The sequence below is a fragment of the Ursus americanus genome, chromosome 8, assembly GCF_024610735.1.
Source record: "Ursus americanus isolate L20-20 chromosome 8, mUrsAme1.1.p, whole genome shotgun sequence".
Lineage (NCBI taxonomy): Eukaryota > Metazoa > Chordata > Mammalia > Carnivora > Ursidae > Ursus > Ursus americanus.
Window position 1 is genome coordinate 22,201,733 of NC_142134.1, and position 25,708 is coordinate 22,227,440.

General features: G+C 37.5%; 1 protein-coding gene and 1 long non-coding RNA gene across 4 annotated transcripts in view; one reads left to right on the forward strand and one right to left on the reverse strand.

Moving 5' to 3' along the window:
• The window catches only part of LOC123787480 (uncharacterized), a 402,838-nt gene that overhangs the window by 58,319 nt on the left and 318,811 nt on the right, over positions 1-25,708 (reverse strand). The window lies entirely within an intron of this gene.
• On the forward strand, positions 12,806-13,566 carry NAA11 (N-alpha-acetyltransferase 11, NatA catalytic subunit). The gene has a single exon (XM_045793083.2). It carries the CDS (start codon positions 12,874-12,876, stop codon positions 13,564-13,566), a length of 693 nt encoding a protein of 230 aa, XP_045649039.1. The 5' UTR covers positions 12,806-12,873.

Sequence of the window (25,708 nt, forward strand, 5' to 3'; positions counted from 1 at the left end):
AGCTAAAGATAATGCTTATTACTACTTCTACTTAATATTGTACTGGAGGACCTAGCCAGCTCACTAAGATATAAAAGGGCAATATCAAATATAAGAGTAGAATGGGGGAAAAGGTTGTCATTATTAATTAAATGATGCATTTTTCCACATAGAAAATCAAAAAAAAAAAAGAAAAAAGAAAAAGAAAAACCTACAAATAAATTACTAAAAATAATAAGATAATTTAGTAAGTTCACCAAATATAAGATTAATATGTAAAAGTTTTTGTGATGGGTATTAAGGAGGGCACATATTACATGGAGCACTGGGTATTATTCACAAACAAAGAATCATGAAACACTACATCAAAAACTAATGATGTACTGTATGGTCACTAACATATCATAATAAAAATATATATATAAAAGTTTTCAGGAATATTTAATAAACTTAAAAATTACAATACCAATAAAAGTAAGATATCTAGGAGTAAGTCTAATAAACAATGAATAAAACTTCAATGAAGAAATTATAAAAATTAATTGAAATACAAATTTTAGTTATGGTGAGGATACAGGAGAAATTCTTTTTTCAGCCAAACTTAGTACTGAGTTGGAAAACATTAAAAAAATTTCTGAAATTACAAAAAAATAAACAAGAGACATATTCAAAAATATTTATTTATAGAAATGTTCATGTGGTAAGCAAAATTCTAAACTGGTCCTGAGATTTCTACTCTCTGGTATGTATACCCTGTAAAATACCTTCACCTTGAGTGTGAGCTGTACTCGTGAACCTGAGAGATATAGCCTCCATGATTATTTTAGATTATGTGGCAGAAAGGATTTTGTGGAAGTAATTAAAATCTGTGATTAGTTGACTTTGAGTTAATCAAAGAAATACCACTCTTGGTGGGCCTGATCTAATCAGGGGACCCTGAAAAGAAGAAGGCATTCAAAGCTAAACATATTTCTTTTGCTGGCTTTGAATAAGCACACTGGCATGTTGAAGAGTAGTTCATATGCCAGGGAAAAGTGAGTAGCCCCTGAAACTGAGAAAGTCTGCAGTTGGCAGGCAGCAAGAAAGTAGAGACATCAGTCTAACACTATGAAAAACTAAATTCAGCCAACAGCTTGGAAGAGGTCCCTGAGCCTCTGAAAAGACTCTGATCAACATCTTTATTTTGGCCCTATGAGATCCTCAGTAAAGAAAACCAGCTGCGCTATGCTGTGGCTAGACTCCTGACTCACAAAACTATGAAATAACAAATTTGTGATGTTTTAAGCCTCTAAATTTGTGGTAAGTTGTTATGCAGCTAAAGAAAAATAACACAGTTTATAATAGCAAAACAAAAAACAAGAAAGAAAAACAAAACAAAGCTGAGAATAATCCACATGTCTATGACTGGCAAATGAATTAATGAATTATTTCATTATCCTCATAAAATGTGCCAAGCCATAATAAAATTATTAAATAAACTATACCAACATGAATAGATCTCAAAAACCTATTGAGCAAAACCATGCAAATCATAAAAGTATACACACTGTGACTCAATTTATCAAATTATTAAAACAGGAAAAATTAAATGATATATCATTTAGGGATATATATCAATGAGAAATAGTTAATATACAATGTCAAGATTGAGAATGCCTTTGGTGGAAGAAGGCATTTGAGAGGGTTAGAAAAGTGGCTTCAAAGATATTGTCAGCCTCCTTCTTAGGCTCAGTGGTGAGTACGTAGGGGGTTATTATTTTTAAAATTCTGCATATAGGTTATCAACTGTCTTTTATATGGAAGATTTGCCACTAAGAGTATATAATCCTATTTTTTAAAAAAAGTCCCCAAACTCTAGAAAGTTAATTTCTTGTCTTCCTAGATTAGAAATCGAGTAATAAGTTCATCAAGTGGAAAAAAATTATGTGTGGCTCTCCAAGCGCATTTAAATACAGCAACAGCAGCAGCAGCCGTGCTAGTAGTCATCGCTTCACCCTAATTATTGATGGCAGTTGAAGCAGATTAGCAAAGGGAGCCAGAAGACTAGTGACCCAGGTGTCATCTTTCTTCTTCTGTGTTGTATGCTTTGCATGTTCAATCTGTGCTGTGTTGGGAAAGTGAAGCCAAGAGAAAACCCAAGCACTAATAACAGGGAGAGAGAAAAAGAGAAAGAGAAAGACACAGAGGCTGAAAACAAGGAGAGAAAAAATTTAAAATATGCTTCACATTTTTGGAATTAATTAGAAAGTGAATCATAAACCAGTGTTTCACTGGCAACATGACTGTGGATGAATTATTTATTCAGTTGAAACACACAACCTATGTTCACAATATTGAACTGTTTTGCTTATACACCTTGAATGGTGAATGAGGGGAATTATCTTAGGAAGGGCCCTGACAAACTCCATGAAACCTGAGCTCGTGAATCTTCCTGATGAAATCTTGAAAGGCAAGCCAGTTCTCTGCTTCTATTTTTTATTTATTAATTTTTTATTTTTTATTTTTTAAAGATTTTATTTATTTATTTGACAGAGAGAGAGACAGCCAGCGAGAGAGGGAACACAAGCAGGGGGAGTGGGAGAGGAAGAAGCAGGCTCCCAGTGGAGGAGCCCGATGTGGGACTCGATCCCGGAATGCCAGGATCACGCCGTGAGCCGAAGGCAGACGCTTAACGACTGCGCTACTCAGCCGCCCCCTATTTTTAATTTTTTTAAAAAAGATTCTATTTATTTATTTGAGAGAGAGAGTGAGCAAGAGAGAGAGCAGGAATGGGGGGAGGGGCAGAGCGAGAGGTAGAAGCAGACTCCCCACGGAGCAGGGAGCCCAATGTGGGACTTGATCCCAGGGCCCTGAGATCATGACCTGAGCTGAAGGCAGACACTTAATGGACTGAGCCACCCAGGTGCCCCTAGTTCTCTGTTTTTATACTAAGTTTCCAAATCTAATTCTACTTCCCTAACGGTAGTTTTGAATTTGATGACCACTGTGGGTAAGTACGTTTTCTGACCTGATCTATGGCAGGAACACCTTGCAATAAGACTTTGTGTAGATGTACTGAATGTTTCTGGAACTCTCATCACTTATAGCAGAGTGATGCTAACTCAGATTTCACAAGCCTCATTCTCACAACCAGCTAGTAAGGATCCTTGTGTATCTCTAAATTACTGGGCACGTTTAACACATTCTTCTTTGCAAACTAATTCTAGCCTTGAACAATAGGAGTGGGAATAAGCAGGGTGGTACTGTACATACATGTTATTGATGTGGCTTAAAAAAGAGTGAATTCTTCTGGGTATTAACCCCAAAGATACAGACGTAGTGAAGAGAAGGGCCATATGCACCCCAATGTTCATAGCAGCATTGTCCACAATAGTCCAACTGTGGAAGGAGCCGAGATGCCCTTCAACAGATGATTGGATTAAGAAGATGTGGTCTATATAATACAATGGAATATTACTCAGCCATCAGAAAGAACAATTACCCAACATTTGCAGCAATATGGACAGGACTGGAGGAGATCATGCTAAGTGAAATAAGTCAAGCAGAGAAAGACAATTATCATATGGCTTCACTCATTCATGGAATATAAGAAATAGGAAGATCGGTAGGAGAAGGAAGGGAAGAATGAAGGGGGGGTAAACAGAAGGGGGAATGAACGATGAGAGACTGTGGACTCTGGGAAACAAACCGAGGGCTTCAGATGGGCGGGGGGTGGGGGATTGGGATAGGTTGGTGATGGGTATTAAAGAGGGCACGTATTGCATGGTGCACTGGGTGTTATATGCAAATAATGAATCATGGAACATTGCATCAAAAACTGGGGATGTACCGTATGCTGACTAATATAACAAAATAAAAATTATAAAGAAAAGAGTGAATTATTTATTATAAAAGATTACCACTAATAATAAGAAAAAGAGAATCCACCAATTTTCCCCTTTTAGCATAAAAAAATTTTAATAATCATCTGCTGTTAGGTTAGAGAAAATGATTTTCATTTAGTGAATTCCAACTTAATATTTAAGTATTATGACACCACATCATCCCTGTCCTCTTTGACTCCCACTAGTCTGCTGCAACAACAAAATTCATGCTAGACTAACAGTCACAGAATTTTAGAACTAGAAAAGGTTCAAGATACCATGTCATTCAACTGAACAATAACACTATATTTGGCATGGTAGTTAAACAAAATTTCTTTTTGAAAGAAACACTAGAAAAATAAAACTGAATTTTTCCCATAGACCATCATTGAGAAGGTTTATTAGCTCCCTGAGTTCGAGAAAGAATTCACTTTTTAACAGCTGGATTTGGGCATATGTGCACAAAATAATAATAATTAAGTCAACTATGTTCAAGGGGGACAGGACACTGCAGCATGGAGATTATAAAGGAACAATATTTATAAATTTGGCAACCAGTTTTACACTAGGAAACCAAAAGCAATTTATGTAGGAGTTTGGCATCCTAAGTTCTCTCTAAAATCTATGACTAATTTCTCAAGTGGTTTAATTTCTCATATTTAATCACTCTACTTCCTACTTCAAAATACTGATGAGAGCATTTGGTTCTAATGCTCCAAAGGGATCACGGAATAAAATATGCCAGTGAGGTTTGAAGAAGGCTGGTTGTGTAAAGAGCAATGGAACAACTTACAAGATTTAAATGGAAAAATGTGAGATAAATTTGTCTTCTCTTCTTGTATCCTTTCAAAAGCTGGAAACTATTATTCTCTTGCCTTTTTGTCACTCCAGGACTACTTTTCTTTTTTAATTTTTTTTAAAGATTTGAGAGAGAGAGAGAGAACAAGTGGTAGGAGGGGAGGAGGAGTGACAAGCTGACTCCCCACTGAGCAGGGAGCTGACTCAGGGAAGAATCCCAGGACCCCAAGATCATGACCTGAGGCAAAGTCAGACGCTTAACTGACTGAGTCACCTAAGCATCCCAGGACTACTTCTCTCAATCTAGTTATTTTGGAACCCATTCATAATTTCTGCTATTTTGCACCTGCTGTATTGCCTTTGCCCCCAATTTTTCTTCTCACCAACTATACTCAACAGTCAGCACTTTCAGGGTTTCGAGTTAACTTCTTCCATAGAAAGAATACATTTGATAATAATAATAATCTTTGCACGAAGCTCTCATATACATTATCCCACTTCATTCTCAAAACAAAGTAGCAGGGTTGATACAGAGATTTCCATCCTGTAGAGGAGAAAAGAGAAAGCTCAGAAAAGTGACATGGCCTGCCCAACATCAGAGCTAAATAAATGATTGAACAGGAATAGAAGTGAAGTTTCTTCTCACAATGCCCAGCATGATTTCTTAAAGCCACCTCTTCTCTTTAGATGTATCAGGCTTGTCCCTGTTCATCACTCCTTCTCTCTTCTCACTCTTCCCTCCCACATCTATTTCCATGCAATAATGTTTATGAGCTTGCATCCAAACTGCTGTGGACACAATCTTAATTCCAAGGGACTTCTGGCAAGCTCCAAAGGCCTTGCAGTGCCTGAATTTTCAGTGACACCAAGTACCAACTGAGACACTTACGTGGAAATAGTATATAGCTGATGAAACAGGTTTCTGGTGCCTTTGCTAGCAGTGAGTCTGTAAATTTAAAGATGTTCTCCCTTCCCTTCTGAAAACAGTGAATCCATGACTGTCACTAAATATTTTGTCTTATTATCTTTCCTTAGAGGCTGGAGTATTTAGGTTCCATAGGTCAGTCTGGGAAAATCATATACAATTTAAATTTACATTAAAAATATAGTCAATTATTATGATTCCTCTCAGTCAGGGAAGCGCCAGGAAACTACTATAGGTAACTTAAATTGAGGAAATTTAATACATAAATAATGAGTGATGGAATTGTGGAGAAGCCAGTCGGGGATGGTAAAGCAATTGCAAGAAGTTACTATCACTTCTGGCACTAGAAGGACAAAGAGGGAAAGTCTTATTATCAGAGACTGGAAGCCATGACTGGTGGTGGGAACACTAGAACTAGGCAAAGGCTTTCTAGTGAGGAAAATAAAAAAAACACAGAAAACACCAGCCATTGTAGGAAGATGCCACCCAACGATAAGCTAGTAGAGGAGAAATACCCTGGCTTCTCTCATCCCTGTTCTCTCCTGTCTCCACTTCAACCCCAGGCCTTGCATGTACCAAATAGAAGCCAGTTGGCAAGTTAAGTCTGAGAAACATTTTGTGGGTGAAGGGTCAAAAATAAATATTAGTAAACAGACAGTGACCAACCCACTTCCCAAGGCATAAAAGAGAAATTTAGAGTTGCAAACTGATTGCTAAATTATGTTCAATTTACTTTTCTTTTATATAATAAAAATCATCTGCAAATCTCTGAGTAGCCTAGACAATGTAGCATTTGGTACATAATGCAGTTGGTTAGTGAAAATCAGGCAAAGTGTAGAAAGTGATGTAGCATAAGTACTATCATATTTTCTCATTATACACTTTAAGCCACAATAATGGATATCATTACACAAAAATATGTACTATAATCATACAATTAATTTGGACTGTATAAAGAAAGTATTTACTTAGCCTGTCAATATATTTATACTTCCAATTACATATTCATTATATAAGCATTCACTCAAGACCTACTATGTGGTACACGATTTGCTAGTCCCTAGAAAAGCAAGTCTTTTTTTATCAGACTGGGTCATGTCCTCAAAAAATAGAGGATAGGAATTAAGAATAAAGTAAGTAATACACATACTACATAGATAGATACATAGAGAGGAGTACACAAATAAAGAAATAATTCATTTTTTCCAGGGGAAACGGAGTCAAAGAAGACTGTGCAGAAGAGAGGATCTTTGCACCTAATCTGAAATTATAGGAAAAATTCAAAGCAAATGCTATGTCTCTCTAAAGCCTTCCCATACACACAATAATCTTACAATGATTGCTTATATACTACCTTCTGTATCAATTATATGCTGAATCATCTGCTTACTTCAAGAAAGTGCTTGAAAATAACCCCTCATATTTCTATCCACTTGGAAATGTAAGAAACCTAGCAGAGATATTCACAATTCTTTAAGCAGTACATGCTACAGTATTAACTCCTTTTTCTGCTTTTCCAAACCCTGTCCCCTTGCTATCCTGCTTCCTACATACTCCTGAATATTTTACAGCAGTGGATCTTTGTTGTAACTTCTTTCCCAAAACAACCCAAGAGTCATACAGATCTACAATTCACATTGACTCAAATTCCTTGAGGCTGTAATGAAAGATTTTCTTCCTTCTCCACATTTGGAAAGGGATTCAGATAACATTTTGTATACTGGAAACTCTATGCAAGACATCAATGAACTTGTTAGCCACTGTCTTACTAGAAAATGTGATACCTAAATCCTACTGCTTGTGTAGACCTTCTGTGTTACAAAGACTCTAAAAATATATGGTGATGCCTATCTCAGATTCACTGCTTGGGACACTACATACCTACTGCCAGGAGTGAGGTCATCTTCTAGGATAAAAACCAGTCTCAAATTTCACAAATGTTTACCCTCTTGGGTATAGCTATCTGCTGCATACATAGCATATTACATAGCATAGCTTCTAATCCAAAGCTTCTATTGCATCCACTTTAAACTAACCTTCCAGATCCATGACCTTTGTCACCAGAAGCCAAAGAGGCTTTGTTCTCCTTTAAAAAAACAAAACAAAACAAACAACCGCCAACCCCCCAAAAAAATCTTGTAGAGAATCTCAGCCTGAAGTCTTCTTGGTAATCATAAGCCCATAAATTTTTATGCTATGATGAAAAAGAGATCGTTTTAGGTGTGAACACAGATTCATGAAGACAAAGAAAGGCCCATTGCTTAATGTGAGTCAGTTCTGCCCTGACTCGGTTCTTGTCTGCAGCTCCTATTCTGATTGAGGTTTCCTCTACTTTGGTCTTAAGCACCTCTTTGACTTGAGCTATTTCCCACATAGTCACAGCATTCCTAAAGACCCAATCACATTCTAATGGCAGCCTAAAAAAGTATTTTATTCTTCTTTGCCAACAGAGAAGTCTGGGCTTTTATTGAACCCAACCTCTTTGCTCCTGTTTCAATGCAAGGGGAGTTTCATGCCTGTCTTATGGCCACTGCCCATTGCCCACAAACTCAATGCTAACTTCAAAAACTTTTTTTCAAAATTGTTAATCTCACATCTTACGTAGATATACACTGTCACTAGCCAGAAAAAAGGTGGGTTTGGAATATGCAGTAACATGAGAAAGTAGAACATTTTTCTTCACTATCGATTCTTGCTCACCCACTGAATCTATAATCTTTGGTGTTGTTTATGATCATGGACACTGGAAGAAACAATGAGAGTTTATGACCCCAGGAAGTATAAAAAATGCTTATTTGTTCATTCATTGATGATCTGCTATATGTCAAGCAATTCCTTTATAATATAGCTATTATAAACTGTGTTGCTCTCCAAACAATTCAGGCATGGAAATGCTTTGGTTCAAACTGCAACCAAAGTAATGGCCATTTCCCCTTTCTGTGTCCAGCTAGTTGCCTCTGCAAACTCTTTTGTTGTTGCCTTACTCTAAGATTTAGCCTCAAATTTGGATTAAACAGAATCAATCAAACAAACAAGACCTACTCATTAATAAGGTGCCTCTTCTTCCCAAATGTATGGGTTCAAGGGTCTTCTTCATTTTGCTTTCCTGGCGCATGGAATGAGTAAACAAAAGAGATGACGGTACCAATGGTAGATAAATAATTGATGTGTGAGTTTAATTCTGTGTGAGTTGGTCTATTTTGTCATACTTGCCCCATTTGTTAAGCCTATATTTTAGGAAGTCCAGTGAAGACATAATGTTCCTATGGAAGAACAAAATGTACTCACATTTTGGTAGTTCATGCCCTTTTCAGAAGAACCTATCATAAAACAATCAACTGACTGACTCTTCTGGATTATTTTTAGAGCTATATCATCTCAATGCTCACATCCCTGTCCACGGAATGAGGTATAACATAAAACAGAAATTTCTTTTTTTTTTTTTAAGATTTTATTTATTCATTCGACAGAGATAGAGACAGCCAGCAAGAGAGGGAACACAAGCAAGGGGAGTGGGAGAGGAAGAAGCAGGCTCATAGCGGAAGAGCCTGATGTGGGGCTCGGTCCCAGAATGCCGGGATCACGCCCTGAGCCGAAGGCAGACGCTTAACCGCTGTGCCACCCAGGCGCCCCAAAACAGAAATTTCTGAATGGGAATAATACTGGGAGATAATGCATAGAGTTGATCAAAACATCAAGAAACTAAAATCTTATCTTAAATCTTATAAACTTTTTAATAAAAACAGAGATAACTGCTAAATTACAACCAAAAATAGTTGCTATTCAAGCTGTGTTTCACAAATCACATGGCGCTAGTTAAGACCTGTATACCTTCATTGGAAGAAATACCATGTACATATTGTAGATGAGTTAGATATAAGTCAGACCTGGCTAATGATATAAGAAAAGAGACTACCTAATTACAACAGAATCAACTTTGGTGTTGGAGTCCCCAGGTAATTATATGCTAGAAAATTGGAAAGGAAAGTTGTATAAAATATATATAATTCTAGGCTTATAGGCAGCTTATGCACAAGTGGTGCTAATAAAATGTGATTTCTCTAACCATCAAAGAAATATCCCAAATCTTACTTTATCAGGATGGCATAAAAATTTCTTAACGTATCTAGAAATGCAATTTAGGATTTATTGAAACCAGTAACTAAAGGGTTATTGGGACTAATCTTAGCTGCAGACTACTAAACCAGCTGCAACTTTTACTTAGACCTTTTCATTTGCTTTTAAATTTCCCAGACTTCCCTCCTCCTCTTCCAGAGAGTCAGATTTGAGGGTTGCTCTCCTGTCTCCTTATTTGGCTGCCTCTTAAATAAACCCTTTCCTTGCTACATAACTCAATGTCTCAATGATTGTCTTTGCTTTTTATCTAGCAGATGAACTCCGGTTCAGTTTACATTATGACAAAGGCAACAATGCAATCCAGTGGAGGAAGTATGATTCCCCCCCCCCCCCCACAAAATGGTGCTAGATGAACAGAATATCCATACAGGCAAAAAATACCTGAATCTCCACCTCACAACTTACACAAAACTAAATTCCAATGGACTGCATATCTAAACATAAATTGTAAAACAGTAAGGCTTTCAGAAGAAAACACAGAAGAACCTCTATGAAGAAGCACTAACCATGAAATCTAAGAACTGGATAAATTGGACTATATTAAAATTCCTACTTGGTATCAAAAATCACGAGAGTGAAAAATCAACCAATAGAGTAGGATGCTATTCACCATAATTTATCTGACAAAGGATTCTTATCCAGAATATATATTTTTAAAAACTATTAAACATGATAGCAAGTGTTGGTGAGGATGTGGGAATGCAAACTGGGACTGCCACTGTGGAAAACAGTTTTTTGAGTTTCCTCAAAAAATTAAAAATAGAACTACCCTATGATCTAGTAATTGCACTACTGGGTATTTACCCAAAAAATACAAAAACATTAATTCGAAGGTATACATGCACCCCATGTTTGTTTTTGTTTTTAAAGAGTTATTTATTTGAGAGAGAGAGAGCACAAGCAAGAGAGACAGACAGGAGAGAATCTCAAGCAGACTCTGGGATGAGCACAGAGCCTGATGCAGGGTTTGATCTCATGACCATGAGATCACGACCTGAGCCAAAACCAAGAGTCAGATGCTTAACGAACTGTGCCATCCACCCCGCATCCCTATGTTTATAGCAGCATTATTTGCGATAGCCAAATTATGGTAGCAGCCCAAGTATCCATTGACAGATTGGATAAAGAAGATGTCGTATATATACACAATGGAATATTATTCAGACATTAAAAAAGAATGAAATCTTGCAACAACATGGATGGAGCTAGACAGTATAATGCTAAGTGAAATAAGTCAGTCAGAGAAAGATAAACACCATATAATTTCATTCATATGTGGCATGTAAGAAACAAAGCAAATGAGAAAAAAAATAGAGGCAAACCAAGAAAGACTCAACTATAGAGAACAAATTGATGGTTAGCAGAGTGGAGTTCAGTGGGGTATGGGTTAAATAGATGAGGATTAAGGAGGTCACTTGTTGTGATGAACATAGGGTGTTGTATGGAATTGTGAAATCACTATATTGTACACCTGAAACTAAGATAAAACTGTATGTTAACTAACTGGAATTTAACATAAAAAACAACTATTAAACATTAATGAGATAAAGACACACAACGCAATAGAAAAATGAGCAAAAGACTTAAACTTTACTTCCCAAAAAGAAAACAGAGATTGGCTAATAAGGATGTAAAAAGGGTGTTCAACTTCTTTATTCATCAGGGAAATGCAAAATAAAACTACCTTGTATTACCACTACCCACACACAAGAATGGCTAAAATGAAAAAGATGAGAAATACCAAATGTTGATGAGAATGTGGAACTAAAACCATGCCCCACTGGGTTAATGAGTTTGAAACTAGCAAAAAGTTTAAAGCTTGTTTTTCAGAAAACTGTTTTTTCAGACTCCACTAACAAATCCACTAGCTGTCTCTAAGGAAGCCTGGACTCAACGTCAACTGGTTCTAGTCTAGGAACAAGTAAGGCTCTGCATTTCTTACCTGAAATAAGCCCAAGACCCGTCTAGTTTACACCTGCTCTCAGAGCACACCCATACCCTCTTCTCCTTGTCTTAAGATAATGTCATGATCTCCCGATCATGTCCCAAAGTGGACATGCCGTATGTTACACATATGTTTGTTCAATGCATATGTTCCATCTTTCCTCCTGTCTCACCACCCTTTTCATCAATATGTATAAATCTCAATCTCTATGATTATAAAAAAAACAAAACAAAACCTTGTTCTTTCCTCCCTGGGGAGACAAATTTGAGGACTGTCCTCCCATCTCCTTATTCAGCTGCTTCACCAATAAACTTTCCTTGCTGCACAAGGGTCAGACAGATTTGGGTTCGGTTATAGAGCAACCACTTTGGAAAACTGAAAGTATTTCTAAAAGTTGACCATCATAATATCTTCTGATATTATGTAATTCTAATCCTGGGTAAATATGCATATTTCTACAAAAGTCATGTTTGAGAACATTTAGCTACACTACTCACCGTATTCCCAAACTGGAAATAATAGAAACCACCACAGTAGAATGGATGAATAAATTGCGACATATTCAGGCAACAGAATATCAAACAGGAAAGAAAATGAAGAACGCCCAACTACACACAAGGTAGCTGAATAACGTGGAAAAAACCTCAACAGAGAAAGAGTGTATGTACCATGATTCCATTTATAGACTTTGTTAGATATGTAGGTGATGGGTGCTGGAGTAACCAGAGAAATCTAGGTGATGGGTATTGGGAGGGGATCTTAAGTGGGTATTCCTGGGGTGTGTGCAATATTGTGGTTCTTGATCTACGTTCTGGTTAGATCAATATCTGGTCTATTGAGTTTGCCAAAGTTTACCCAGATGTATCCAAATTAAGAAGTTATAATTGAAACAAAAGAATAGTGGCAGCAACAGACGAAACAGTACATTTAAAACCAAGGACATCATAATGAACTCCATGTCCCCACCCCCTAAACCTTGCGCACGCACCCGCAAAATAACATGAAAACCTCATTGGCTGGGAGTAGGTGGCGCACTTCTGAAAGCCGCATCTTAGCACCGCCCCTTCCGCCTCCAGGTCATCCTGCCTTCCCGCGTCTACAGCGTCCAGCCTCAGGACTTCAGCCCCTTGGACCGAGTCCTCGAGGCAATAAGTGACTCTTGTGCTTGGTGGCAGCCTTTTACTCGTTCACCACAATCCAACTCCAATTTTCTACCGGCCGCCATTATGAACATCCGCAATGCTCGGCCAGACGACCTGATTAACATGCAGCACTGCAACCTTCTCTGTCTTCCTGAGAACTACCAGATGAAATACTATTTCTACCATGGCCTTTCCTGGCCCCAGCTTTCTTACATTGCTGAAGACGAGGACAGGAAGATTGTGGGCTACGTCCTGGCCAAAATGGAGGAGGACCCAGACGACGTCCCCCATGGACATATCACCTCGCTGGCCGTGAAGCGTTCACATCGGCGCCTGGGTCTGGCGCAGAAGCTAATGGACCAGGCCTCCCGGGCCATGATAGAGAACTTTAGCGCCAAGTACGTGTCCCTGCACGTCCGGAAGAGTAACCGAGCAGCTTTGCACCTGTATTCTAACACCCTCAACTTTCAGGTTAGTGAGGTGGAACCCAAATACTATGCAGATGGGGAAGATGCTTATGCTATGAAGCGGGATCTCTCGCAGATGGCAGATGAGCTGAGAAGGCAGCTGGAGCTGAAGAAGGGCGGGTATGTGGTGCTGGGCTCCAGGGAAAACCGGGAAACCCAGGGAAGCACGCTTCCTAGTTCCGAAGAGGATGGTCAGGAGGAAAAGAACCCCGCTGCGGACGATAGTGGCAGTGACAGCAAGGAACCCAGCGAGTCCGCGGAGAGCACCGATGTCCAGAATAGCTCAGAAGATTCAGATTCCACCTCCTAGAACCTGTTTAAGGTATTCTGTCCTGATCCAATCCCTTCCTACTCTAAATCCCTGCACCATACCTTGGCCTCCCCAATCCCATCCTATCCCTTTCCATTCTAGTCCTGCTGGACCGCCTGGTAACCTTGGGGAGGAGTGTTGAGTGGTTGGAAGAAACTAATTGGTCGTTATTGGAAGTTAATAGGACTCCCACTTATATGCTAAAAGTAGTTTCAGTAAAAGAAACCAGTATTTATCCAGGTTTTTTACTGTTAAGTGTATTTCAGGGTATCCACGTAGTTGGTGAAAGAAATTTCTTCTTTACAGAATTACAGCTAATAAACTCAGAAAGAATGATAGAACTTTAAAATCACTATTTTGCAACTCCTGATGAAATCGTAGATTTAGCCAACTGTTGTCAGTGGCTAATGACTACTAGATGAAAATTGAAGCACTTTGTAATTATGGATCAGATTGACAACACTTGAAGTCACTGGGCAAGTGTAACGCCACTAAAAAGAAGACAAATGTTATGTGCCTCCTAATGCAATACAAAGTGCACAGTAACACCTATGAACTACTCTTGCCAAAAGAAAATGTATGTCTGTGTGTGAAATTAATCTTGAATCCAAACAAGGCTTTAGATCTTACTAACATTAAAAAAAAAAAATACAGGGACGTATTAAACTGTGCCATGATGCAATCAGCCTAATACAGAATGAGAGAATTTCTACAGAACAAATGACCTGGTTTCTTCAACAAACAAATAAATGTCATTTTAAAAAAGGAAGGAGGAATTTATTAAAATAAACTTTAGAGATATATTAACCAAATGCGACCATTGTGGACTTTGGGTCCTGATTTAAACAAGACAAATACAAGACATTTTGAGACAACCAAGCAAAATTTGTGAACACCGCCTATGTTATTAAGGATTTGTCAGTGATTTTGTTTGGTGAGTGAAATGGTATTGTATTTTTTTAAGTCCTTATCTGTTAGAGATATTTACTGAAATAATTAGAGGTGAAGGAATATGAGGTCTCAGATCTACTTTAAAATATTCCAACAGAAAGTGAGGAAAAAGTTGGGGAGTGAGAAATGTATAAAATAAGAATGACAACAGATGATAATTGTTGAAGTTGGCAAAGGGTACTTGGGGTGTTCATTATGCTATTCTTTACTCCCTTGAATGTGTGAAAATTAACATGAAAAGTCAAAGAACAAAAACAATTATTATACTTCCTAATACACATTAATGCTAATACTAAGCAGCCACTAAAAAGTAGTTTTAAAAGACTATTTACATTAGGACTTTCTAACATCCTAAGGATTTCAAGGATCAGTGAGCTACTGTCAATTTAGAAGCTTTAACTTCCCAATCTGTCACCTTGCCCTTACATATGAAAAAGGGAACTTTCTTGGGGCCCCTGGGTGGCACAGCGGTTAAGCGCCTGCCTTTCGGCTCAGGGCGTGATCCCAGCGTTATGGGATCAAGCCCCACATCAGGCTCCTCCACTATGAGCCTGCTTCTTCCTCTCCCACTCCCCCTGCTTGTGTTCCCTCTCTCGCTGGCTGTCTCTATCTCTGTCAAATAAATAAATAAAATCTTAAAAAAAAAAAAAAAAGGGAACTTTCTCATAACAAAGTCCAGTCATGAGTGATAGACACTGTATATAGTTAAAATAAATGCTGTTTGATTTACTCATTCTTAAAAATTTTTACTTGCCAGGCATGAGGCTTGGAGTTGGTAAACAATCATGATCTGGACAAGTTGATGTTTACATTATATAACAAAGATTTTATTTATTTATTTGACAGAGAGAGAGAGAGCACAAGCAGGGGGAGCAGCAGGCAGAGGGAGAGGGAAGCAGGCTCCCCACTGAGCAGGAAGCCTAATGCGGGGCTCCATCCCAGGACCCTGGGATCAGGACCTGAGCTGAAGGCCGATGCTTAAAAGACTGAGCTACCGAGGCGCCCCCATTATAACCCTTTAAGAATAAATGTACTATATTTTTGTATACCTTTTAATGCTGAAGCCCAAACTGTATTGCACACTAACCCTATTTTATTCTCATTCAATTGTAGTTCCATGGGTTATACGAATTTAGATACAGTACTTTCATGGAGGCTAGAGAGAGTGTGACCTCAGAGGAGTCTTTGCATCCATTTTTTAACCACCTGAACATTTCAAAATGACTGATTCATTTAGTCAAAGGTTAAGATAAAGGCAGCAAGAGTCTAAAAGGGAAGGTAAAATTAAACAAAACTTAATGTCTTAAGAGAAGTGTTGTCAAATTTATATCTGTCTTAAAAACCCTGAAGGGGGTGGGGGTTGGTTAAATACGTGATGGGGATTGAGGAGTGCACTTGCTGAGATGAGCACAGAGGGATGTATGGAAGTGTTGAAACTGTACACCTGAAACCCGTATAATACTGTATTTGAACCAACTGGACTTAAAAAAATAACTTAAAAGCAGTTAAAGAAAAAAACCTTGAAGGGCCCCGTCAAGATCAATTTATTTAAATCAACAAGACTTTAAAAAAATTACCAATTTTCAAATCCCCATATAGAAGGACTTACGTAATATTGATCTCATCTTTGTGGTTACTGGCTTCTCTTCAGTTGTTACACTGTAGCTAAGAAGGATCTTAAGTAGAACAGAGCTAATTGAAGATTGCTTTAAAATAATGAATAAATTATATATATTCACATATATAAAGAATTTATATATTTTATTTATATACTTTATATATATTTACATATATGTTTATATACTTTGATGAATTCAAAAGCATTTAATACCTGCTGAGAAACAAAAATGGTTGCTACCCTAATAGGGGAAGAGAAAATAATAAATAATATGAAATAAGAAAATTACTGTGTGGGGCGCCTGGGTGACTCAGCTGTTAAGCGTCTGCCTTCAGCTCAGGTCATGATCCCAGGGTCCTGGGATGTACCCCCGCATCGGGCTCCCTGCTCGGCGGGGAGCCTGCTTCTCCCTCTCACACTCCTCTTGTGTTCCCTCTCTCGCTGTCTCATTCTGTCAAATAAATAAATAAATAAAATCTAAAAAAAAAAATTACTGTGTGACAGTTATAAATCTCAGGTTCCAAATTCAGCGATAATTGAAATGTTTCTTTATATTACTGTTATTGAACTTTATTTCTAAGTTGAAGGAGATGATTCCTGTACTAAGCATCATTATCCTTCCAGGTTGATATCTGCTGAGTCCTCTTCATTGGCCTTATCTAATTTTTGGTCCTCACTATTCACTTCTGGGTCCTTTCTACCCCAAGTCCTCTTAAGGTCTCTGTGCTCTCTGTCATGTTTGGGCCATTTCGGTAGCAAGGCGATTAGTCTGCATAGGCTAACTGTTCTAAAATATAACCTCCAATCTCAGTAAGTTAACAAAATACCAGCTTATTTCTAACATCACAGTCCAATGTGGGTCAGCAGTGTGATGGGGATATGTAGGGGAGAGGAAAAGCAGGGCCCTGCTCCATAAAGTCACTCAGGAATCCACCTAGAACAGTTGTTCTGAACTTGTTTTGTTCCATAATCCCTCTGGCAATCTAGTGAAGCCTAAGGATCCCTACTAAGAAAATTGTTTTTAAAAGGCAGACAAATCATATGGGATTTCAAAGGAAATTTTATTGAAATATAGTTATCAAGCTATTTATTTATTTAAGATTTTATTTATTTATTTGACAGAGATAGAGACAGCCAGCGAGAGAGGGAACACAAGCAGGGGGAGTGGGAGAGGAAGAAGCAGGCTCATAGCTGAGGAGCCTGATGTGGGGCTGAGCCGAAGGCAGACCCTTAACGACTGTGCCACCCAGGCACCCCTATCAAGCTATTTAAAAATAAATTTGTTATGTATGTGCCTCTTCATTATCATATGAAATTTAAAAATCCAGCAGTGGGTCTAGTAATTACTGTTACTTTAAGGAAAATTTGGTTGTACATGGTATTTTGAGATACCTTCAACAGCTGTAATATAATACAAAAATACCTACGGTTTAGGTACTTTTGTTAGTGACAAAGCCACAAGTCATGCTAGTACTCCTACGCATTGGTACCTACATTCATAATTGAAAGAAATTCTAAATTTCAGTTAGAGGTTAATGAAAATACAGATTTTTTTGTTCTAAATCCAAGGTCATAGTCTCCTAAATTCTATTATTAAATCTCAGGGTAAGAACCCCTGATTCAATGACTCTGCCATTTTCTAGAGTCCTGTGTCCCCTACTGGTTCATATACATTCAACATACAGATAAGGGAAGAGAATGCATATGGAGGTTTATATTATGTAGGAGGTTTTAAAAGTCAGTACCATTTTTCCAACTAACTGCAGGGGAAGTTAGGAAATGTAGTTTAGCTGTGTGCCCCGGATGAAAAAGAATGAGTTCTGGTAACCAGACAGCATAGTTTCTGCAATAGTGGGAAACATCCTAGTGGTGCTGTGCACTAGAGAAATTCTGCTTCCCTGCCCAGCTAAGAGCTTGGGATCCTTCTGCTGCTCCCTCTCCATAGCATGGCACAGGGAACTTTGTGAGGCTACCCAGGGCTATCTACTTAGTCACATGACACATGTTTTCTGCTCTTTACAAACTTGGGCATGGGAAACTGGGATTCTGCCACCTTGCTGCCTTTATGCCTCTCATTAAAGCCTGGAAGAAATGACCCCTTTATTCTGAAATCCCCCAAGCTGCCTATGAAGTTTCAGTTATCATCCCTCACCTCCATCCCACTCAACAGGGTTTCACTAGTATATTAGTTGCCTGACTGGGAACAGCCTACTTGTGAGGACAAGAAAGAGTAGGAAAAAAGGATTTTAAAGGTTAATTATCCTGCCACAATTATGGCACACCCTCCTTGGAGCTAGAGTTCAAATACCTACAGAAAAAAGTCCTGAAATAATAACTTACCATTTTCTTTTATCTCCTCCTTTGGGTCTGGGCAACAGAGACAGTTAAAGTTAGAGGTGATAGTGAGTAGGGCATTTGGTGAAGGAGATTGAGTGTCTTCATCTACAAAGTAATAAAAATTACTACTAAGAATACGAGAATTCACTATGTTACAGATACTGTTGTAGGGACTGTCTATGAATGATCTCATTTAATCTTCATAATAGCCCCTGAAGTAGGTACTATTACTCCATTTTACAGATGAGGGCTGCATGGCTTACAGATAATAAATGGAGAACAGAGATGCACACTATGGTAGTGAGACTCCGTAATGGTGAGAATCAAATGAGACAATCTCTGTAAAATGCTTAGCACAACACCTCACACACAAATATTCTGTAAATTTTAGCTCTTGATATAATCTGTAGTAATAGTAACCATTCAGCTTCTTTCCTTTTCTTCTCCACAGTAATCAAATGATTGAATGTTGTGTATGAGCAGCAACAGTTTGCAATCTTGGAAGGGAGATGCATCTTAATGATTAAAATAGCTTTCACTGACAAGCTGAATGTCAAAGCATTCAGCTGAATCAATGCTAATCAACAGGGAAGTTTCTAGGGAGCCATAGCAATGAAGACAGGTCAGTTCAAAACATGCTAGTTGAGGCAGGAGTGTCATCAAACTGACGTTTATCTCCTGACAAGAATATGTGCTTGATGATTAATAACAAAAAAGAAAAAAAGCAAAATCTCAAAATTTTCCATTGAGCTGGCAATATTGAGTTAGCCAGGGTTACTTCAGTGACTCTCCTTTCTGGTTTATTCTTCCTGTCGCTAAGCTGTCATCCTAACAAAAAGTTGTTAAATGTTCACATGAGCATTCACTGAAATAGACTGTTCTTAATTTTACCAGACAACTAATTATAACTGGAATGATATAATGAAATATGGAAGAAAGTTAGAGACTGACAGGTCTGGTAAATTCCTAGTATAACCTTACCCCAGATATGCCAGAAACCATAGATTTCAAATGCAAATGTACTCTAAGAAGATAAAGAGGGGGTTGGGAAGAGATAAAATATTGTTTTGAAATACTAATCAGATAGATACCATTTGTTGAATTATTTATAATCTCTAACAATGTCACTTCTCAATCAGTGTATTATGTACATTTAGGGTGAATGAAATATAAACTTTGTCAGGGCTAACTGATAAAAGCAGAGGTTTTCCCTAAATTGTATACTGTATCTGTGCTCCAGTATAGAAATTCGAATGTGAGCTTTATGGTAGCAGATACAAGGAAGAGACGATATTAAAAATTATGTGAATGGCAGTGGCTCAAGGAGCCAGAGGAAAAAACCTTTGTTAAAACATTCTGCAATGCTGTTTCTATAGACTAACATCCTTAAAACAGCATAGTTTTTTTTTTTTAAAGTAAAGCATAAAATTCTGTTTTGTGTTCATAAAATCATGTTAACAATTAAAATATTTCTCAGGCCAGGGGCACCTGGGTGGCTCAGTCAGCTAAGCGTCTGACTCAGGATCTCATCTCAGGTCTCGATCTGAGGGTGGTGAGTTCAAGCCCTGCATTGGGCTCCATGCCCCCCCCCCCAAAAAAAAAAGAAAGAAAGAAAGAAAGAAGTGAATCCTGGTAATGTAAAAATTTAAACTTAATAAGCTCATTAAGAGCTTTAATATTCATATTTTTTAAAGAATCACTATAGAAAGTTTCTGTACCCTTAACAGCGAACTATCCTAGGGCATTTATTACATTGTTATTTGACTTTTAAAATTTAATGTCTTAAAATTATCAAGCAGTATTTACTGAGAAAATTAAAACAATATAATATTTGGTTTTTATATAACTACTTTTGCATGCCTGTCTTAATATTTGAAACAAACTGAAAAAGGTAATGATGATATTCTTTCTGACCCATTCTCTCATATCTTATTACTCTTCTATTACACCAAATACACTTTTTTTAAAAAAAAGTAAGATTTTGTATTGTATGCTTCTGACTGTCCTACAACTTGATTTACGGTTGTTATTCTAGAAACCGACTTTTCTACCATTATGATTTTGTGGGAAAAAAAACTTTTTAACTGCTCTGTGCATAATAATCAACCTTTATCTTATTTTTATGTGCACTTGATAGATGAGAAAAATGCATCTTTTACAGTTGTAAGGTTCTTTTGTTTTGTTTGTAGTTATTTAGCAATGGGCAGCAATACTTGACTAGCTTTTCTTTAACTTATATATTCCATTCACATATCATTATAAACCTTTCTGCCTTATTAAGGATAGGGTCCGTGTCTCATTTATCTTTGTTTCCTAAACTCCTGGCACATTATTCATTCATTGTAGGTACTCAGTAAATATTCATTGAATGAATGAAGGAAGAAAGGAAACTCCCAAATTACATATGCAGTAATTTTAAAAAGGAAAGTAGGGAAAATATATATAAGGTACTACTTCTTATTACCTGTTGTAATTAGAACATCTTAAAGTTATGAATAAAGACATAATGGATATTTTGGTTTCATCTCCGGGTCTCACAGAAAGAAAATATGACTTATAGAATTGGACACATTGTATCTAGCTTATCAAGAGCTAAAAAGGCCTTTCATTTCTTTAGAATTGAAATAAATTTTTTTTTGAGTGGAGTAAGATGGGCTAGAATTTGAAGATGGCAAGCAAAAGTATCTTGGATTCTTTAGGTTTAAAATAGGATTTTTGGGGGTGTTTCAGTGTACTCCCTCCTCCCCCTTTTCCTGACAGAAGTGGATTTGAAGTAATAGGAGAAGTTCATGTATCCTCAAGCTGGTGGGGGAAGGAGCCCCAGATCCACATGTGGATCTTTGTGCTCTCATCTGAATTCTCACTGGCATCCATGGAGATATATCTAGTCTAAACTGGTTACTGGTACCTTGTTGATCTCCTGCTAAGTCTGTCATTGGTGAAGCCAGTATTTTATTCTTTTATAGTGGTTAGAACCTGTACCCCTCTCTTGCTTACTTGCTCTCTTCTCACTTCTCAACAGCATTGCAATTCCTCGTGTCTCAGCCACATCTGCCCTCTGAGCCCTGGCTTAGGCTGTCTGCTCTGCAGCACCTTTTCTGGGGTCATCTCACAGTGACCCCAGTGGCTTCTCACTCTCAACAGCAACGTTCTACATATCCTACTGGGATTATAAAGGAATACCTGGATACAAGAGTCTCCTGCACAAGAGCCAAGAAAGTTTGAGGCCTGCCATCACAGAACCTTCTTTGGCCTACTCCCACCATGCTACCATTTTACTCCATGGTATTTCTCTGTTGGGTGTGGTTGTCTTACAAGGTTGTCTCCTCCTAGAATGCTGAACAGGAAGCAGGGCAAATTCCTGAAGCTCCTCTGCTTTCAGTTTCTGCCATTATTTATCTGGGTTTTCATTCTTGAGGGTATAGTCAGGACCATCAAGTCAGACCTCATACCCTCCTTCCTCTTCTTTTCTGGAAGAAGTATTCTATTTTCTCTTCCTTTCTCTGGGAATCCATCCTCTGTGTTACCCTCTCCTTTCCTGAGGAGTTATTCTCCTTCTCTTTCCCAGTTGGAGAAAGTCACGAGTAAGGGCTTCTACTATGCCAGTCAGAACTTGGAGACTTTAAGAAAAGGACAACCAGTAATTAAATTGCAGTATCTAATCTCCTTGTTTGTGTCAATTTGAGTTTTTTTGTTAATGACATAACTGGCCATTTTGAGTACCTATGATATTCAGGTATAATGTAGGACTTTTATTAATGATATATTTCACTCTCTCAGTCCCTCTAAGAGGTAGGTGTTATGATCCCTGTTTTATTGGTGACGAAACTGAAGTTCAAAGCAGCAAAGTAAGTATCTAGGATCTGAACCTGAGTCTATTTGAATTCAAGGCCAAAGTTCCTTTCACTTTCCTATTGCCACTCTTTGCATTTTATTCGTAAAGGTGTGAAAACTATAGCAAAAAAAAAAAAAAAAAAAAAGGAAAGGAAAATCTACAGTTTAAAATGTTCTGTTGACTTAATACATGGCAACTTTATGTCATTTGTAAATATTTCTATATAAGCCACCATTATAATCCTGTTTTACTATTTTTCTCCTGTAAAGATAAGTGAAGACAAAGTGCTTTGACCTCTGCAGTGTAAGTCACCAGATAAATCCGGAGTTATCATTACTTAACATTGTTTTCATATTCACCGAATGTGAATTACCACAGTATATAATATTTCTCATGTTTAAATTTTTATGAAAACTAGTTGTATATGGTTTTAAGTCAAAGCCTTGACATTAACCATCTGATGACAAGAAATAAATCTGTTCTCTGTAATCATAATCAGCCCTGCTAAGCACTTCTTACAAATCTGCCCCAATGCACTCTAAGAACGGCTACCTAATAGTAAATGATTGCCTGAGGCAGATCTAAAAGTTTTTTCCCCACACAATAAGGATTTGCTATTTCCTGTGGTAATACAAACCTCTCATCTATCTTTCCATTTTTCCTTTTTTTTCTTTTTAATTTTCTCTCCCAGCTCTAAAACTATTTTATTCCTTCCCCTCAAGCATGTGTTTATCTCTTTATTTTTAAATATTGCAGCTTTCTAACATCTGTCTCTAGGGCAGCATAATCTTACTGATGAAATATTCCATGTTTTCCTTGAGCCCTTGTCAATATGTCTTCGTGTTAACAGCTTAGCAGATGGAGAAACAGAAGGAGTAGCCTCAGCTTACCTGAATGATTTCTCTTCAGCACCAGGCACATTACTGTCTGTAGTAACTTGATGATAGGAATTGGAGTAATTGGAAAATAAGAAATGATATCTGACTTCTGCAGTGTTATTTACTAAAACTATTGGCTGCTTTTCTTTGTTACCGTTATATCCTTTTCCCCAGTCTCCTACTAGGAGAAGGCAGAATTATAGCAATCTACCTAGTTTGGACTGTGCCTCTTTAGATAATGAAAGTAAAATAAACAATAATACTAATATTGCTTTGGGCATAAATTAGCATGTTCCCAAGTGGTTCCAGAGTAATAACGGTGATTTAGCAGCAGCAGTAGCTTTCTGTAACACTGAAATTGTGGGAACCTATGACACTGCTGTTTGTAATAACATTGTTCTTTTTACATAGGACAAATTATTGGGTTTGTTTGTTTGTTTTTTTGTTTTTTGTTTTTTCTTAATGGGCTGCCTGCTTTTTACTGAAGTACAGTCCTAGAAAGGATAAAGCAAGGCTTTGAAGCATGGATATAGGATCGTTAATGGTGAACACCCTTGTACTAGCTGGAGAGAACGACCCACACCTTCTCCTTTACTTGCATCTTTAAAGAAAACTACTGGGTGGGCTCAGGACTGTCAGAAAATTATTCAGAAACACTAATTATCAAGGTGAAGAGTGGTTTTTTGTTTTTTTTGTTTTGTTTTGTTTTTTTTGTTTTTGGCTGCAAGAGGGAAACTTGTGAATGAAGCCTGTGGTTACCTAGTTGGAATTTGTGTGATTTTCCCTTTGGAAATGAGAACAAGGGGCAGGAGATGATCATCTAAAACAAAAATAATGGGATGTGTGGATATGTGGGGAAAAATAGGGAGTAGTGCTGGAAGTTAGTTCAAAGCTGGGAAAATTTGGAAAGGATCAGGACTCTGAAGTAGCTGAAGGGAAGTTTTCTCAAATTTTTACATGCAGATGAGTCATCTTGGGGATCATGTTAAAAATGCAGATTTTGTTTCAGTGGGTCTGGGGTGGGGCCTGAGTGTCTGCATTTCTAACCACTCCTAGACAAGACTGATGTTGCTGGTCTAGGAACCACACTTTGCCTAGTAAGGGCCTTAAAGCTCATCTCCAGCCCTGGAACTGAGTCCAAAACACTAGCTCTTGGGTCAGTTTGGATTAGACACTAAGTAATTCAGAAGCCCATACTTAAATACACAGTCACACGAATCCTGTTTGTCTTTGGAATTTTGTTACGGAGGGTTGATGACCTAATAATTTCAATAAAAATTCCAGATACATTTCATCAAAATGTGTACAACAAAAACTTTATATATACAGTACGTGAAATGTATTGATAATAATTGACATTACATCTTCTATTAGAATGTTTCGATATGTTAATATTTCACCTTTGATATCCAAATAAGTAAACAGTATGAGATTTTTAAAACTTTTACTTTTCACTATCACTCAATTTATTGTGTTCATTGGTCCACAGATTACCCCAGACTAATAATTTTTTCCATGCTGACATCTGACACAGAATTTGAAAATGAACACAACCTTTTGTTTTAAATTGGAGCATCAGACGTCAGATCTTTATGTGGAGGTGGTGTGGGAAACCCTTTCAAGAGAGGTTTTCTGTCCAGGGATAAGACTTTCTAGTCCAGGAGTTCTCAACCTATACATCCAAGTCATCCAGGTCTGTGTTAAAGATGTAGCTCAGATTGACTCCACCTCAGATTTTTTTCACATACTGCTATCTGAAAATCACTGACTAGTACAAGGTGTTAAATTCCTCATAATAATTTGAAGAGCACTTTTGCCATGGTGATACTCTCCAGATTTAAATTAATTTGCCATAAGTAGCAAAAAACTCAGAGAAAATATAACACATTTTTGTTTATTATAAAACATATATGGGAATGGTTGAGGTGGTATATGGGAACTCTGTATGTTCTGCTCAATTTTCTGTAAACAAAACTGCTCTAAAATAGCTATTAATCAAAAAATAAAATGTATACACACAATTTTACATAAGTGTGATCATTTGACACATGTATATGATTATACATATATTTTACATAAATGTGATTATGTCATGTATGTTATTTTTAGGGTGTGTTTTGGTCATTATTTGTCCCCCCATCCTTTTTCCAGTCCACCTACATCCCTTTCCCTAGCATGTTAACATAGTTTTATTCTGTTTTCTTCCTCTAAGTTCTTGTAAAGCCAACAATAGCTACAATTTAGCAATTGTGATGTACAGCACAAGCTTGAAGAGTGAGAATGCTCACAAATGACACTGAAGTGTTCTTAATTTGTTTCTAGAACAAAAAGCTGAAATAATACAATGTCCAGTTAAGAACCAGATTCCAGGCCAGTCTGGAATCACATGCCCTTCTACTCATGTTTCATTAGCTCCTCAAATCCCATCATCATTTGGGTGTTCTGAGTTAGAACTTGTATTAACAGTATTCAGCTGGAAAACAATGAAACAGACCAAGTGACTTATCAAAATCCTTCCTTATA

Bases quoted from the DNA above. Each gene is read 5' to 3' on its own strand.
- NAA11 (XM_045793083.2), top strand. From the start codon at position 12,874: ATGAACATCCGCAATGCTCGGCCAGACGACCTGATTAACATGCAGCAC.